The 19,403-nt window shown below is 37.2% G+C and overlaps 1 protein-coding gene across 1 annotated transcript in view; it reads right to left on the reverse strand.

Moving 5' to 3' along the window:
* trim71 (tripartite motif containing 71, E3 ubiquitin protein ligase) overlaps window positions 1–15,937 on the reverse strand; it is a 32,232-nt gene extending 16,295 nt beyond the window's left edge. The window contains exon 1 of the mRNA XM_079894060.1: window positions 14,387–15,937. Coding sequence (XP_079750186.1) covers window positions 14,387–15,106 — 720 coding nt within the window. The 5' untranslated portion in view covers window positions 15,107–15,937. The remainder of the gene's footprint in view (window positions 1–14,386) is intronic.
* Between the last annotated feature and the right edge of the window lie 3,466 nt (window positions 15,938–19,403).

Here is a 19,403-nt window from a genome sequence, read left to right on the forward strand (position 1 = left end):
AGGGGTTGTTATTCGCTATAACAACCGCCTCGCTAGGGGTGGGCGGTATGATCAAAATTCTGTTTCACGGTATGACTAATTTTATTTCACGGTAACAATATATTTCACAATATAGTTATTTGTATATGTAGTTATTCTCGAAAAAGACAAAAAGGGCTTTGTATAATAAATAATCCCAAATACTTTAGAAATGAAAAGTAGGCTACTTCACTTTATTTGAATTTTCTTTTTCTTTTATTTGGTAAATTATTTCTTTAGTAAACTATTTTTAATAGCTAAATATAGCAAACACTCTCATCAACTGTTAGATGAACTGCCCCCAACTTTGAAATTAAATACAACTCATAAATGCAATTAAACTTTAAATAAAGTGTTGCTGAATAATTTTTCAATCTCATGTTACTTCATCATTCAGTTTATAATATCTGAATATTTTATATTGAACTATTCTATTCATAATAAATTAGTTACTTCCTTTTAATTTGGTAGGATATTTTTTTTCCATGTCTGCTTATTATACTGCATTTTAAAGGGCTTGTTTTGCTCTTTTTGTGATATCTGGCAACCTGTCACCTAAAGCTTTAATCAAGAGATGTTCAGAAGCATAAAGTTAATCAAGTTCATAAGTGACTAGGAGAACAGCAGTATGAAAACCGAACAGCAGCTACTGTTAGTGTTGACTAAGTAGTGTAAATTATACACACCTTGACCTTGTAACTGCGCCATTATTTTACATAGCTCGGTGAACACTGACACACCGCGCTCCCTCTCAGTGCGTGCACGCGCGCGTCTTTTGTATCAGTAAAATGCGATCGGTTAATTTGAGTGACAAGTTGTAATCACGCATTGAATCAAAGCAAGATTTTATCAGCTGTTTCAGTGGCCAATAGGCTTTATGCCCAGCTCCACTACTTCCTGAACTTCAGCCAGCTCCTTTGTTTCCTGTCTGCCATTATTGGACAAACTGATTAATCCAGGTGTGTCTGATTAGTGTTGTTGGGACTACTGAGGTCAGGCACACCTGGATTAATCAGTTTGTCCAATAATGGCAGACAGGAAACAAAGGAGCTGGCTGAAGTTCAGGAAGTAGTGGAGCTGGGCATAAAGCCTATTGTTTGGAGTTATAAATATATAACTCACGCAGCATATTTAGTAATTTTTAGTGTTTAAAAAGTAACTATACATAAGAGACGGAAAGATGCAGATAAGATAACTATATATATTTAAGGTTATTTCTATTCGTAACAATATTGATATATGAACTGTTGTTGTCAAGTAAGCTTCATGCTTTCCCCGTTTGCGATCATGCACTCCTCTAAACTGTAGCCTACGGGTGCTGCACTGCTCTAGACTGCTGCGCCTTTTCCCCCGAAAATATTACTTTAACAACGCTTTAGAAAAAGTAATTCCTCTGTGGATCCTCTTGATCTGCTTTCTCCGTGTTTCTTTGACAAATCTCAGTGTCTCTCAGTCTCTCGCACGCTGCATGTGAGTTAACCACGCCCACTTATTTACATGTCGCAGTATACACGGAATGAAAAAAATCTGTTACATTGACATTTTCTACCGCGGTAACGATACCGTCATACCGCCCAGCCCTACGCCTCGCTATACATTATCCTCGCTTATTACATGGCTACCTACAAAATAAATCAATAATTTGACAAAATATTGATTTAAAAACGATTGTATTGCTTCCGCTAAAGAAAATAGTCTGTTCCGCGTCCATAGCAACGCTCTGTTTTTCATGGCAACGGTGTGTTATACTTCGCAGCGGTCTGTTATCAAGAAATAACAGACCACATTCTACACTGGAATTCAACCAAGCCATGTAATAAATACAGATTAACAACTTTCCTGTTGGCGGCTTCTTTACGCTAAAACTGTAAGGACTGGTATATGAATCTTTGACAAAGTACTCATGCTTCTTTTCCTGCCTATGCATTGACATCTATTATCTTCCATACTGGACTCAACTTTTTATCTTCCCCACCCCCATTGACTCTCTCTCAGGACTGGGGCCTCTTGTTGTGCCTGTGGCAACCACCAGTTTTCCTTTAAAACAGGTGTGGAAAGATAGAGTTTCCCTTCTCTGAGGTAAAAAAAAGAGCAAGTTAATTCCTCAGAAACAGAGAAGTGTCCTGCTGAATGTAGGCTCTGATGAAGCTCCAATTTTGGTGAGCTTCATACATAATACATATATGAATTGTCTTTTTTTCTCCCTCAATAACTACTGTTTTTGTTGAGGAACATAAAGAAGCAGGATCCTCTGACATTGTAAATAAATCAAATTTTGACAACAAGGTGGGGGGTAATCTCAACACAAAGATTATGTTGGATATTTAGTGGGCCTTCAGATCAAAAAGGTTCACCACCAAATCTCCAGTTTTGACATTCTAGTCCTTAGATATGGCTTAGGTCCCTCCTTAAATGTAATTTGTCTCCATTTTATTAGCCTGACTACGTCAGACTTCTTACTTCCGCTCAATTTCATTTCGCTTCTGTACTCAGTCTGAGACAGCGTAATAGCTTTCCGTTTTCCTCCAGCCTGAAAACAGCCGGCCAATCAACGAACAGAGGGTGGGCTGGGAGCCGTGACGTAGACGCTGATTGTACCGTGGATGCGTAGATTTACTTCACATAATCTGCAAAAGTCGTTCACAGCCATGTTCACTCCGGTATTTCGCTCGATGGTTTTGTTTTCGCATCATACATGTGTTTACAGTGGAAGTTAGATGCGGCTGAGCATGCGCATAACACACGCCATAACCAAACGTTATGTGATTGGCTTACAGGTAACCAATGATTTTAAACTTCAGACAAGCACCCCCCCGCGAGAAAGAAAGCGCTTTTCAATTATGCCATGCCAGACTCTGTCTACGAAGCAAAGCGAAGTAGCAGAGTTTGGTATTACCAGGCTACCATTTTATTGCACATGAAGACAAAATAAAAAAATAAAAATCACAAGTCAGAATCTCTTATGTAATACAACAGTCGCAATGTTGTAAGACAAAGTATCTGCTGAATAGTGTTAATTTCGTTAAAAACCATGATGAAAAATGTTTGTCAATTACCTTTTTTTCTATGACTAAGATCATAAGAGGAGAATGATGAGACTACACTAAAGTCACTAAATAATAACTGTGACTATCAATATGCAATATCGTTGTCAAAAAAGACAAGCCTTAAAATGTAGTTAAAAAAATAAAAACTTTACCAAAAACTCTTAGTTTTGCTCTTAGTTTCAACTACGAGCTTTCATTCATTCTTTTTCTGCCTGGTGTTTTACTTAAGCTTTGCGACCTGGCAACCATGCGCTCGTGCTCTCTCTGCAATGTGGAAGCGCCACTGATATTCTGAAAACAAAGACAAACAAGTGAGCTGGAGTTTAGCTTAATTTAAAGTGTCATTCAGTCAGTCTGCATGTTCGTGACTAAATCTGCAAAAAAAAAAACTGAAGGCGCATCTTTTGTAAAAATACATCTCAAAAAGAGTTGAAAATGACAGTTGTGATTATAATTTGAGCAAAATAATCTTGATTATCAATTTAACCATTATGCAACAATGTTTTAATTGACTAAAACTAGGCTAAAATACTCAAGACATTTAGGCCTGGTTTCACAGACAGGGTTTAGACTAAGCCAGGATTAGACCTTAGTTTAATTAGATTTTATAAACGTGCCTTAGAAAAAAAAAAAAAAAAAAAAACATTACTGGTCTACTGGTCAATTGTAATCATGATGCATGCATTAGAAACTACAAAAGTAAACAGTTGCAAAATGCATAAAGGTCCCTATGAAGAAAATAAATGTATCTGAACATATTCACAATGCCTTGACCACATTGGCACACATGTGGGTTCACTTTAGCTTTATGGCATACCAGAGAACATGCCTGATCTGATTTTTTTTTTTTAAGTGATGCCATGTTACTGCAGTATAATAAAAGACATTTATTGAGGTGTCTCTTAATACTTTATGCATCACAAAATAAAAATACTATGTAGCAGATCATGGTCCAAGTATCATAATATTGGATTGTGAATCTTAGTGATTTACACCCTCATCATGACCGAGCAACGTTCTTCGGTTGCAAAAAAGGTTTGCAAGAAACTAAATCCAATTTTCCTTTGTTCATCACCATGACAAAGTCCAGCTAAGGAAGAGGGATTACCCATGACGGACCTGTTTGACAGAACTACCATCATATCAAAGGCTAAAAAAAAAAAAAAAGCAGATGCATATGCTGTAAGAATGACAATATAACTTTCAAGATCAACAATTTTATAATAATGCATTTTCAAATTATAACCACAATGTTTCCCATCTAAATATTTTGTTAAATGATATACACCAGCATTAAATCTAGAATGACAGGCAATGGTAGGTTTAAAGTCAAGGCTAAAGGGCAAAACTTTGTTTAAAGACCACAGAGGACCACTCTAATTCAAGCACTATGAAGTAACCGTCAGGCAAACTTAAACTGCCCTCTGCTTTCCAATCTTTTTTTCTGGGAAGTCACACATCCCCTTTGAGGTTCTCTCTTTTCCCAAAACACACATGGACAAAATTTTCTCTCTCTCTACACACACAGAACCACATGGCCCTCCACCCTTCCACCCGCTGTGGGAGGTGTCTGCCCATTTAAATGACCTTACTGGCTGCTCATGAGGGGCAAAAACAAAATCAGCTGGGCCTCTGGCACATTGGATTCCGGAGTACGCGTGTGAAGTGTTTTAGTGAAGCGTGAATGAGTTTGTACAGACATGCCGTGCAGGTGTCTGAAGCTTGGTCTGGTTTTACTAAATGAAGAGTTGTATTTCCTTTGCACTTTTAGTTGCCCATAAGAGAGGCTGGCACAACAATATGTACCATTAGCATTGGCTGCGTCAACAGTTGAGCTTTGCTAACATGCAACCTCACATATAAACTAAATAATGAAAGCACTGTATATAAGAACAGTGGTCACGCTATAATGGCACTGGAATTGGATTACATCAATGATCTTATACTTTGAGTGACAAGTCTCAAATCTTTTGTTGATGTTGGCCTTTCCACTTGTTTAGGTTTTAAGAGTGAAAGCATTAAACTGAAAATAACTTAGTTGCTAGCAGCTGATCTCCTAAACAAAACTGATTTGAACAGTGGGCCTCATGTAAAAAAATCTGCATTCAAACGTAGTCTGTATAAAAGGTGGATTGAGTTTGAACTGCTTTTGAGGATGGCTCAGGTAGATGATGCTGTCTGTTCCTGTCACGATTGTCAGCTCAACGACAAAACTGTTAAGTAAAGTCACACACATCCTGCTCCTCTTCAGCCGGTGCCGCTGCCAGATGGACCATGGCCATTTGACACTTCTACATCCACATGCAGGTTTGCTATAACCTGAACTATTACAGCAAATAGCCTGAGGTCTCCTTTACTCACACTGCCACTACAGATTCTGTGGTTTAGTTTCGGTCATCAGTGTTCAGCTGCTATGGAAATCCATTGAGTATTGTTACTGATAAACGGTGTTAAGTTTACATCTGCTGCTTTCGCTGCTTTTCTGGAAGGAATATTTGTCACCTGTAAGGTTTCCATGGCTTACATACCACAGGTTATTGAATTCTTCCAGGTGTACCGTGCATGCACTCCATGTTTACAGGAGGGGGATAAAGGTAAGGAACACCTTGAATGTTCCTAAGGGACAAATAATGTTTACTGATCCACTCAAGGTTGCCAAAAGATATACGTTCTTAGTGATGGAAAGACATGGACTGCTTCTATCACACTGCATTTCCATGCACAACAACAACTCCGGCTGAGAACACTGCTCACTACACATACACGCACTCATATCATAGACCTAAACGTGATGTCCAGAAGCTAGTTGTAGTCAATAACTTTTTCATGCCTTAAAATAGCTTGAATGTAACTCTTACTCTTGCTTCATTTCGTATATATGGGGATACATGAATATGCAAATTAGCTCCGCCTCCACTCACACCAGCTCAGAGATCCACTCGGTCAACTTTATAGTAAACGCTGCACAATGGCAAGTGGAAATACTGGTTTAAATCAGCCATATATGTTTGAACCAGAAACTGATTCAGAAGAAGAGGAGGAAGAGTGAATTATACAGGCTCGTATACAAGTCGATGTGTCAGAAGGGTAATGCCTTTTATGTATCGCTTTCTACAATGTTGGACACATAATAGTAATTAATATGAGCCTTTTGCTTGTTGCTATTGTGTTGCTAATTATACACACACACCATGTTCCCGTTCGCCATCTCAGAGTCAGACAGCTGCCTTTTAAAAATCATCAAAAACACATTGAACAACTCAGAAAGTCAGTGGAGAAAGGCATATAGGTCATTATAACATAATAATATACATAATCCAACCCCTATATTGCTAAATGTACCTGGCATCTCTTGAGACTCCCCTGCTTCAGAGCATAGTAATGATGATATGCTAAAGCTCTCCCGCACGTTGACCTGATTGGTTACAAGGTAGTTTGTGACGTAAGAAACTTCAGCAATTTCAAACAGCGTTTTTGAGACCATCTTTGGTTCACTGCTGTTTTAAGGTGAAAACACTCAGCAATGGTGTTGACTTATGAATGTGCCGTGTATCAGCTGCTTTGACGCGATTATCAGATTAACGTGTGCATATGGCTCCACGGCCTCCCGAGAGTCTGGCCTTGCATAGTGTACGAGTGTATGTCACTAAGATCTGATGTGCTGTTCTGGATCTGATGAGTGGATCATGTGTTTGCATTGGTGATGTAACTTCTTTAAAAAAGGGAAAAGTGTTGTGTTCATGAGTAAATTGCATTGTTGACTACTATTGCGAAACAGTAAGTATGAACAGTTAAAGTGTTGTGTAATGACAATGTGTGGAGAACTGAAGTGATCAGTGAACAAGATGGATTAAGTTCGCTACTCCGGTCTCGTGTGCTTCATTGCTTAACATTCTCCTATGTGTACAAATATGAAATAGTGAATGAGACCCAATGAGCGGTCTTCAATTGCTGTGCTGCCACTGGTAAATGGAAACCATAACAATAAATTCACAAATCAACTCCAAGTACAGGTTTTCTATTGACATTCATTGCCCTTAATTCTACACACTTCCTAAATATTTATTATAATTAGCCTTAATATTAGGTTTGTTTTATTTATTTATTCCTGTATTTTTTGTTACATTTCTTTACTTAAAAACTAATATATTATACATTTATTTTGCCTTTATTATGACAGGACAGTTTGACAGTACACAACTGGATAAACGTTCTCAGATGGATAGCAGTAAGCATTAAATAAGCAGTAATAGGCAAAAGTCATAGTTAATAGTGAGAATTGGACCCGAATCTAAAGTGTATGTATATAATATACACAATTGTATATGTTCTCCCTGTGGCAGTATGCAGATCATAAAATGAATCAAAGTTGAAGTCCTGTACCCACAAATAATAAAAAGACCTCTAGACCCATCACTATCTCAAAACGTAGTTGCCATACCATAACAGCTTCTTTGATGAGCTGCCAGAGGTTTCTTATTGAAAATTATGAAAGTGCTTCCATGTGGCATTGCTGGTATGTATCCTATGGAAATGGGGAGAAGAAACTCCATCTGGATAGCCGTCTAACCCCTCAAAGCTCACGCCGGCACACACAAATTCAAGCAGACCTACTTTCCACATACGCAAGTAGAAATGTCAGAGGTGAAGGGTGAACAGCTGTAATGATGATGTCAGACTTGGAAAGGCCCTTGAATTGCTTGCGTTAGAATGCATCACTGTCCAGTGCCACGCGCTACTGTATTTCAGGATGGCATTTCCAGCGTCTCCATGAATGAAGCAATAAATTCAACGAGCTCACATACAGGCCAATACCATCCCAGGCTCATAAAATTCATCTGCTGCCCAATGGATGGACTGGCCGTGACACCAAAAGGTCTGTTTGTTGTCTCAACATGACAAATGGCCTGCTACATAACTCTTAATAAAAAATATTGCTGTTTGAGCCTTGAAATAAAACAGCTGAAGTCTAGACAGAGAAGTGGGTCGTCTGGTAAAATTTGCTGCGGACTGTTTTGACTGGTGGAATTACTAAAAGTTTCCACTGTGGGTCCTACTGAGTGCACTCCCTTTCTCCATCCTGACTGGCTACGTCTGTCTTTCTTCCTCTAACAGCATTAAATGTTCAGACATATGTTGCTCTTTCACTGCATCCTGCTTTACAGCTCTGGGCAGAGCCTCTGGCCAGACACTTTTAAAATGCTTTCATGAAGGGCTTGGGGGAGGATGGAACGTAGTAAGCCATGTTAAAACCATGTGTGAAGCTCTTTCTCTTAAAGATGCTCTTCATTAAACTGTACGGACTAGAAACGCGAGAGTGTTTTTGACTACAAATGGGAAAATATATAGAGGAAGTCTTATAGATAGCTAGATGTTGTATCAGTGAGGGATCTACTGCATAATGTGCTGACACACATTCCTCTTAAGTGTTGTCTCAATAGTGGGAAAACCCACTCTGCAAACTCCTCTTAACCCCTGAAAGACTCTTGCATATGGCTTGCGTCTTGGTTCCCGGGAGTCCAGTTCGTTTTAGGAGTGGACCACCAGATTCTATAGCAAAGCACTGAGATGAGTTCAAATGAAAATGGTTAAAAAAATAATAATTTCACAAGGTAATGGAGCTCCTGAGACAGGAATTAAACAACGTGTTCTAGATCAGTGCAATAAAACATTGATGGGTTACATATGGGCCTTTCTGTATCACAGTTAAATTTGGTAATTTTTACAGCTGAGAGAGTCGGTCATAATTTGTGTAAAACCTGATAAATTGGCAATTTTTCCATTGCCTTGGTTACTAGTTAAAAAAAATCGTATTACCATCAATGATAAAAACAATTGTGCTTAAACCGTGATACATTTCCTTTATGAATGGAACAGATTTTTTTTTTATTGAAATAGAAATCTTTAGTTTACACTTTCACTTTACAGAAACTTTACTGTCACTTTTGATTCATTTAATGCATCCTGGCAGAATAAAAGTATTCATTTAAATTCTTTAACTTTTGAACATATATCAAAAAAGAAAAAGTTTGAAGAGTGTTGCTCAGCTAAGAGACACGTTAGTTTTACACAACCAGACTTTAGTTTTGATTCGAATATTTTCTCATTGATCAACTTTCAGCACAGGCCAAAATCAAGAATGATCACATATTATGGAAACATGAAAGATGCCCAGCCAATCAACTCATCCTTAGCTCCAGTAATTCAGTGTTGGGAACTAAACTAAAGGGAAAGGAATCTGCATTCATGTCACAAAAATGATGGATAGTTCACATAAGAGGAGCAGGGAAGGGGTTGGTCTCTATAGTACTTCATTGACCCAACTAATCCCACATAGAATCCATTTTGGCTATTTGGGATGACCCCTAACCTAGAGCCTTAAGCAAAAGAAGACAACAAGCTTTCAGATATGCTTTCCCATGCTTACCATGCTTCCACTAACCAAGAGCAGGCAGCCTCAATTTTCACCCTGACACTACATTCATTTACATGAACAACAATTTGGGACATATATTTGCACATACTGACTTCATCGTAGGCTGGCAGATTATGTATAGTGCTTTTTTCAGTAATAAGCATTTGTTTTTGTGGCATGAATAAAAAAATATATGAAAAATAATACAGATCACCCTCTCTCTTTCCACTTACACTGTTTTTTCCCCCACCTAAACACCTAAAATTCACTTACTGCACTTTGTTCATTCTGGAAGTGAACTTTTGCCTGTATACTAGTAATTCGATTTTAGACGACTGCCTTGAATGAGATTCTGTGTTCATTACCTATAAGATGTCGGAGGCTACTTTTTTATGGATGTCAATGAGGAGAAGCTTCAATACACTGAATTCTGTTCACTGACTTTGAAAAAACAGCTGATCACTTTATGAGATGACAGTCTGTCCAGATCTTCAATGCGTTTATCATTAAACATTCACTTTGGAGTGAGCTATATTTGGAAATTACAATGAAATAAATGTTTTACAAGAGAAGTCACAAGAAATTGTTTTTATTACAATTTTATTTTACATGGTAATTTAAACCGCAAATAACGATTGACTGTTGTAAACCTGAAAGTCTTTCAATGATTCCGTTTCAGATTTAGTAATACTAATATTTAAATCCAAGCCGCAATTTTGATAATCTGGTTTATTTCTGATTTTTTTGTTCTGGCTAGTTGAAGTTCTGTATGGCCAGTAACTTAATTTAGTGGCCAAATTGGCTGGTGAGTGAAAACGTTCATTTAAATCTTAAAAAGAACTGTACCAGGCTTTTAATTATTGGGAAAATTATCAGAATGAAATACAAACATTTCAATATGTTCTTACAATCAACATATTTTGTTCATTTTCGCTACTTAAAACATTTTTATCTGATTGAGATGAATGGGACATGCTGACAGCTTTCTCCATATATATTAGACCTTGTTAAAAGGATAGTTCACCCAAAAATGAAAATGCTGTCATCATTTACTCACCATGATGTTGTTTGAAACCTGTATGAGTTTCTTTGTTCTGTTGAACACAAAAGAAGATATTTTGAAGAATGTTGGTAACAAAATGGTTTCTTTCCATACTATGAAAGTCAATGGGGTTCAGCAGCTGTTTGGTTACCAACATTATTCAAAATATATTTTGCGTTCAACAGAACAAAGCAACTCATACAGGTTTAAAACAACATCATGGTGTGTAAATGATGACGGAATTCTCATTTAGTCATTTATGCCTTGAGTGAATGTAAATGGGTGAGACAAAAAAAAGACATGAAATGTAGCTTATTGCATCTGGGGCATTAGGCTTGCAGTGTAAATGCATCCTAATAGACCAGTACTTTACGCAACAAAAGGAGTCGACAGTGCAAACTGGACAGTGCATGAATAATGCAAAGGCAATTACTTTCAAACAAAGAGATGGACACCATTAGTCCTTCCATTAATTAAAGAGGTGAACATGAGGATTTTAGATCGGGTTTCAGACTTACGATTCAAAAATATTAAAAAGCCTTCCTATTTCATTGTGTAAATAGGTCTAAGTAAAAGAGCAGATGTCATGATGGCTGAAGGCGCTTTTAAATGTAAACTCTAAATCGCTTCAGGAGAAGGATGGGGCTGGGTGTTACCCACCAGCCCAGTGCGATTACACACACTACTGTTTGACCTTTGACCAGGAGGATTTCTTCATCGTAAAACACACACACGCACGCACGCACACACACACAGAAACAGGAATGTAAAAAGCATCTAATGGCCAGGTCGGTTCACTCTAACCAAACCAACCAGACAGAGATGTAGACAATGATTAAGAATCCCACTGGTCTCCCAGGTGGCTTCTGGGAACTGATGTCATAGCATTCCATAGACAGCCTCAGAACAAGAGCTTTAACTCCACTCTCTACAGAAATCATTACTACACATACACACACTGCTCTATATTCCTCTTCCATAAACACAGCACATATGCATCTATGAAGCCAACAACATGCCACATAAATCTATAGCTTCTATCTCAATTTTGCATTTAAATTTGTCCTAGGAGAAATTATTGCTGGAAAATATGGCCTTGGCCACCGAGATCACTTCATGCTCAGTAGGCTACGGATAAAACACTGAATTAAGTCATGTTATTAGTCATGAGTTAGGCACTAAATCACAGTTAATTTGATCAATGTCAGAGGAACATGAATAAGCTGCTGTTTACGGCTCAGCGAAACCAGAGTCGCGGATATGGAGGCTAAAGGACGGTGTGGTGTGTTTCTGGCTGGTCCAGTGCAGTGCATTGTGGACTATATGTGAGGAAAGCAGGATGAGTGCTCAACATACTATAAAAACTCCCAGCACATGGTGAAAATACAAGTGTATTTACTTATGTAGGCTATTTTGCAGACAAACAAACAAAAGAAATAAAAGAAAGTTGAAAAATAATCTATGATGTACGAAATATATTGAATGAGAAACATGGCATATTGAATATTAATAATACTTATTTTGTTAATGTTGTCATTTCTTTGTAATTAACTGTAAACAAGGAACTCCTGCACACTATCAGTACTTGCAAATGAGTATCAATTTTTATTAGCAACTTCTCACGACCATCAGGCATATCAAAAATGCTGGCAGTGGCTAGCAACTTTTAAAAAAATTGGAAAAACGCTGGCGGGGATAGAGTTAATTAGATTTTTTTTAAAAACACACATTCATATGTGTACACAGATATTAATTTGAGACCAATTAGATAAGAAATGAACATTGCATTAATATAATAACATGTACTAATCATATAAATTAAATTTAATTCATAATGATAATTTTTATTATTGTAATCTTATGATAATTCGTTTTTTTAATAAAAAAGCTGCATTAATAATATAACGTGTTAATCATTTAAATTGACCATTTAAATTCATCATAATTATGTTTTTATTATTGATAAAACAATATATAATTTTAATCTTATGATGATTCGTTTTTTTTTTAAAAGCTGAAATTATATTATCTAAAAAAAATCTAAACTTAAAATTACATTCTACATTTCTGTATACTGGAAACAAACCTTTCAGTGGTAAAAAAAAAAAAAACTGAATTCAGCATGAAACTAATATATACTGTATATATATATATATATACACACATACCGCATTATACACGTATGCTAAATTATTACTACATGATACATCCCTTCATTGAAAACACCTGTATTACCTAACAAAACACCTGTGAAAAATGATTTCCACATTCAAATAAGTATGTTTCTCATTGAATTATTGTTGACAACGCCAGGACTCTACTAGCTAAACACTCTGGGTTCTCTAGGCCAATGTGAAGTCCAGTGCAAAGGTCACAGGTAAAAACAGTGAGAATTGATATGCCTGTGTCCTGTGACGTTCGTGCAGCACTGGGCAACTACACTGCTCAAACAGAGACCACGTCCCATAGAAAAAATATCTGGAGGAAAAAAAACTATGAAACAGCAGTGAGAGCTCTCACATCAATCTAGAAAACATATGGACGCCTGAAGCTATACGCAGCTGCTCTGCATATTGCTTAGGAATCCATGCCACTGGTAAGAAATATAAAGTGCTGCGATTTCTAGAAAGCATTATGACAGGGTGATCAAAGTCTGAAAGACTAACTTCAAACATGAAAAGGGCTTGTTATTTAAAACCTTCAAACAGATGCATGGTCAGGAATTCTTGAAATGACAAGGACCTTTTAAAAACAGATATGAACCCTTTGAACTGATACATAAATGGAGATGATCAGTGTTTGAAGTGATATTCACAAGTGTGTACTTCAATACTGTTAAGACTTGTGGTTTGCATAAATAAAGTTAATCATAAGTAACTTATGATACAACAGCTTATCACTATCAAGTTAGAAATACACATTTTATGCTTAATACCCACCCTAGATATACATTTGAAACCATTTAGATCAGAAAAATAACTGCATAAATAAATGTAAAGGCGTAAATGAATCAGTAACACTTTAAAACAAGGTCTCATGTATAACATTAATGTATTAACATGAACTAACAATGAGCAATGCATCTTACAGCATTTATTAATCTCAGTTAACATTAATAAAAATACAGCTGATCATTGTTCAAATCAGTTCACAGTGCATTAATGTTAACAAATATATATATATATAATTATTATTTTTTTTTTTTAATATGTACTAATGAAACCTTACTGAATTCATAATGATTTTGTTTTTATTATTATTTATTATCTAGCCTAATTACATATTTAAAAAAGCTGAGCTCATACTAAAATCTAAATTTAAATGTTTTCAGTATGCAGAAATGAATTGAAGATATAAGCAACTTAAAGCTGATTAAAATTCAATTTATTTCTTCATACTAGATCGAAACACTTACATTTTTAGAGGTAAAAATAAATAAATTGGCTGACCTAATCTCCATTTTCTGTCTCCAGAATTCTATAACAATTTTAGCAATAAGCTCCACAAAACATGTAACCTCCAAAGAAATTTTAGATGACATAACCCCCAGATTAGTGGACAACCAATGAGTTTATTTTTTATTTTTTTTAACGGTTCACTTTAAATTATTCCATATGATCCCCTAAATCTTGAATACATCAATGACAACATTTTAGTAGATCTGACTGTTAATATTAAAAGAACCAATATAGCAGATGATTTTATCCAAAGCACTTATATACAGTGAATGTGTGGAAACATCAGTGATGGTTCTTGGGCCAACCCTTGAGAGGTTCGAACCTACAACCGTCCAGTGAGCAGCTCAGATCTTTAACCACTAGACAAAATAATCGGAACGTGCAGGGAATTGTAGATCGAACTCACCACGTTTTCATGTTGCTGGCAGAACTCCACCCTCTCCTGGAACACATTCAGCATGGAGAAGCTGTTATGGAAGGACTGGGAGATGTTGACGGGGGTGTTGGAGTTGATGGTGCGGTTGGCCTGGTGTAAGCTCTCCATCAGCCCCTCGATGAAGTGGTCTTTGGTGAGTCGGACCCTCTGGTGGGCCCGCACGCAGTTATCGCACAGGTACTCCTGGCAGTCCAGGCAGTGAGAGGTAGCGGGGTTCCCCTCATCACACGAGCTGCACTGAGGGTCCGAGATGTGCTGGGGTCTCAGAAGACCACCATGATGGACCACCGATGAAGACCGCCCGTTCTTGCCCTGTTCCTCGGCAGAGACCACCACATCCAGAAGGTTGCTGAACAGAAAGTTGGAGGAGGGCAGCGCGTCCACGCCTGATTCCGACAAAGACACTTTTTGGTCGCATGTGGGGCATCTGAGCTTCAGGGGGTCACCGGGGCTCCGGTGGCCCTCCAGGCATTGCCTGCAGAAGGCGTGCAGACAGGGCAGGACGTGCAGTCTCCTGGTGGATGAGGTAGATGAGGAGTTGGAGGTCTGTGAGGAAGAGGAGGAGGTAGATGAATTGGAGGAGATCGGAGCAGAGCAGCCGCACAGCTCCTTGCACAGCGGACATGTTTGCAGGTCGGAGTCTGGGAAAGACGCCATTTGTGCAGAGGACCACAGAATAACTTCACACATAAAGACGCGTTAAGACACACGAAGGCTGCCGAAACGGTTCCCTGATCAATTCAAAGCAAATAATGCAGATCATAGAGTGTACATGCCGCACTGTGAGCTACATTCAACGACACTTGATATACACATTCCCGTTTGATACATTTAAATTGAATTGGGCGCTCTGGTTTTGTTGCCGCTCGCAGAACAAACTCTATACGCAACTTCTCGAGTGCACTTTAACCATTTGGAAAGCAAGTGTCATTCTGAGGCCTTATAATCCCTCGTTGTGGGGCATTAACATTGTTGCGAAACATGAAATCCGCTGCGAAGTCCCTGCTCCGATCCTCCCCCACCGCCGCATGACGAGGGGCCAAACGCGCTCGATACACTGTCAGTTTTTCTCTTTCCAAACGCAAATATGTCCGTTTTCCATGAACGCGCTTTAGTCTACCATCTGCGCGTCATTATTCTCGATTCGCGCTTGCGCGAGCCGCAATTAAATAATTCAAAGTATGTCCCATGTAGCTCGTTAGCACGGAGCGCCCCTCAAAATCCTGTTACTGTGATGAGGCTGAAGGTGAAAAAGCCCCTTTAACTTCTCCGAGTCCGCTAACAGTAACAGTTTGGCGAGGGGAAGAAAGTAACCATTCAACCTTTGGTTTCCACTCGTTCCCGAGGTTTCAAATGCAAATGCCCATATTCGCCTCGCGTTTGCAGCGCAAAACAAACGCTCTCTCCCCGCGTGCCGCTTCAATCCGCATTCATTTTCGTTGGGAATGACGCTCGCGCGTACGACAATTCTACAGCGCGTGACCATCAAGAGAACGCGTCCGTACTAAAAAAGCCCAGCGCGCACTTCCGCCTGAGAACACTTTAGAGGGGCGGGGTTTGTGTTGCGAGGGGGCGGGGTTAGGCACGGCATTGACTAATAAAATAGTAGCCTACATATTCAGTGACCAAAAAAAAATTTTTTTTTTTTAATGGGCAGCTGAATACCTGGTGCTTATTTAGGATTTATCCTGTAGTGTTTTGTTTTGTTTGTTGTTGCTTTTATAGAAGAGATTTCGTTTTTTTACATGGATCCTTGCGTCTTTTGCTCTAGGTTTATGTATCTGCTCATGCGGAAAAACGCAGACCCTCTTTCAGTTTTTTTTTTTTTTTTTTTTTTTTTTTTTGTATTACGTATTTTAAGAAACAACAGAAAGACCAAAGCTTATGTTTCTCTGTGTCAAAATATCTACTGTATTCTATTGCAGCCATGTTTGTCATCCCATATGTTCCTACATGTGTCTTGCTCCTTTCCTTTAAAAACGTGAATAGGTTCCTTTGCTAAATGTAACTGTTTGACTGTTGGTAATTTCAGCTAGTTGTCAAGACAACATTTTCATTTTAATTTAGGTAAAGTTGATATAGGCTTCTAAAATAACTAAAACTGATTAAAAAAAATCAATACAATCTTTACATACAAATTATTAAAAAGGCAACTACTAAAAATGACAATAAACACAACAAAATTACTAAAAATACTAATTAAAGGCTATGTGAATGTTTATTTCATTTGAATATTTTCCATATTTCGATTGTTTTTAGCAACATCACTGGCATATATGTTTTCTATATATATATCTTCTATATATCTTCTCTTCATGATTTTTCAGCTAATTATGGCGATGACATGGAGCGTAATGCTATTTAAAAGGAACACAGTTCTGTTTCGGTGTCGATGAAGGGCTGATTGAGCATTATTGATGGGGCCGTGGGCAAAAAGGTTGGTAAACACGTTCTAGGACACGAAGATCCCTTTGTTCTCTCGTTATTTCTCATTAAATCTCCCAGCAACAATCTCTCAACAGTACATGCTAATTTCCCACCCACACCTGAACCTATGAAATCAATCTCAACCTTTTTGTAATCGATGCTATACGCCTCCTGAGGGCCCCTCCTGTAATAGATAGCTACCACATGTAGGACTGGCTTTTGTGTGCATTTATGGGCACTTAGGACGGGGTGCTGGGGTGGCTCTTGTGACAAGGGAGGAAGCTTCTCGGTGGGGCTTAGGCTCCAGATGCAGGCTGCCCAATAAAGCAGTGGGATGCCAGGCTGAAAGACAGGGCTTTGGGAGGGACCTTTTGACCCCATTATTATGGCTGGGATTAGGGGTAGTGGAGGCTGCCCACACTCAGCTGCAGCGCTCTGGCCATCCCAAGGACATTCCATTGATCTACATGAGGAAAACGGGGGGTTGGGTGAGGGCAGAGGCTCAGCAAATCCAAGCAAAGCAAGGAAAGGGTCATGTCACATGGTGGAAATGACCACAGGCAATGTGGCTCGAGGTTATGTGTACGTGCGAGGGTGGGTCTGTGTAATGAAGCGCTGATTCCTTCTCAAGACCAGGAAATAGCTAGTCCTATTATCCCTTTGACGCTGATTTCTAAATTATTAACATTATTAAAACTTTGCTGTTGTACACAATCTACTACATGTCTTCTTTTTTTTCTGAATTAGTCACTGTTAAAAAATAAATTAAACGATCAATAAGTCATGGCAACGTGTTGTTTTTACATTAACTTTAACTCATCAAAATAATTAAAGCAATTTAAGTTGAAATGACTTGTACAACCAAGTTGATTATACATAAAAATGTAAGGCAGGAACTAAACTTTTCAAGTTTTTAGATGGAATTTGTTTACAGTGTACTTTTTAGCAAGTAAAAGGCCTTTTAGTATAATTCTAAAGACCTACAGAGCTTTGATCATTAAAGCATTTAAATGTAATCTTGCTAAGACACACTATTGGGAGATAAAGAGTGACAAATGATATTTATATGCATTTTGTGTAAGTAGTCTGCAATACTGTTATAAAGAGCCCACTGATTTACATTACAAGCTTTCAGAATTTCTTACTTTTTTGCTCATATAAATAGCAGAAACTGCATCAAATTGCATATTTTTAGTCCATTTGGGAGTTTTTTTGTTCCATATTCTCCTATATTGGCAATAAAAGCCTGATGTATCAAATATGATACTATGAATGTTGAATGTAGTTTGTGATATATATACTGTGTATACTGTGATATATTGTGATGTATATATATATATATATATATATATATATATATATATATACTGTACATGTATCATGTATCAACATGTTATGGATTGTTTTATTAATGTGATTGTCCATTTTTGATTGGCTTAATGTGCTTACACCTCAACAATGCAATTGATAGATTCGTTATCAGCAGGGGTTTCCTGCAGGTCTGTCTTAATCATGGGATTACATTTATATCCACTTACCTAACAAAGAGTCCTGTCATGTCGTACCCTGTCGGATCACTGTTGTCCTGACTAATTGATAATTAGTCTCTTGTTTAGCGTGTGAAAGTCTCCGAGATAGCTTTCACTATTGCTTTGAAATACACAGCTGAAAATACATGGAATGTTGGCAGAAAGATATATTATTGCGCATATTTCATTCACACGACTCATCTGCCATATTTATGACCTTTGGGGCAAAGTATTGGTACTGAATACAAAAACACATGAAGCCTTCAAAAAAGACTCTACAAAATTGGTTAAAATTTTGAAATGAAGATGTTTTTGAAAGAAATATCTTATGCTCACCAAGGCTGCATTTATTTGATCAAAAGTAATATTGAGAAATATTATTAAAATTTAAAAGAACTTTTATTTTTTTTTAAATATAATTTACTCCTGTGATGATAAAGCTACATTTTCAGCATCATTACTCCAGTCTTCAGTGTCACACGATCATTCAGAAATCATTCAAATATTCTGATTTATCAATTATTATTGGTGATCAAGTATTTATAATGGTTAATATTGTAAACAGTTTTGCTGCATAATATTAATGTGGAAACCGTGAAACATCTTTTTCTTTCTTTCTGGATTCTTTGATGAATAGAAAGTTCAAACGAACAGCCTTTATTATAAAAGTAAAAGTTAATGAATTAATTATAGTATGAAAAGTATGAATTATAATATATATATATATATATATATATATATATATATATATATATATATATATATATATATATATATATAAAACTTATGACCCCAAACTTTTGAATGGTAGTGTTTAAAAAAAAAAATCCACAAAAATATTAAAAACAGTTTCAAAATGAAAAAAATTGTCTTTGCATCACAGAAATAAAATACAGTTTAAAATATATTCAAAATAGAAAACTACATTTATTACTAAGTTGTTTTAAATTGTAATAATATTTCACAATATCATCATATAAGATTTTTATCTATCTATCTATCTATCTATCTATCTATCTATCTATCTATCT

Source organism: Squalius cephalus, assembly GCF_949319135.1.
Source record: "Squalius cephalus genome assembly, chromosome: 15".
NCBI classification, from domain to species: domain Eukaryota; kingdom Metazoa; phylum Chordata; class Actinopteri; order Cypriniformes; family Leuciscidae; genus Squalius; species Squalius cephalus.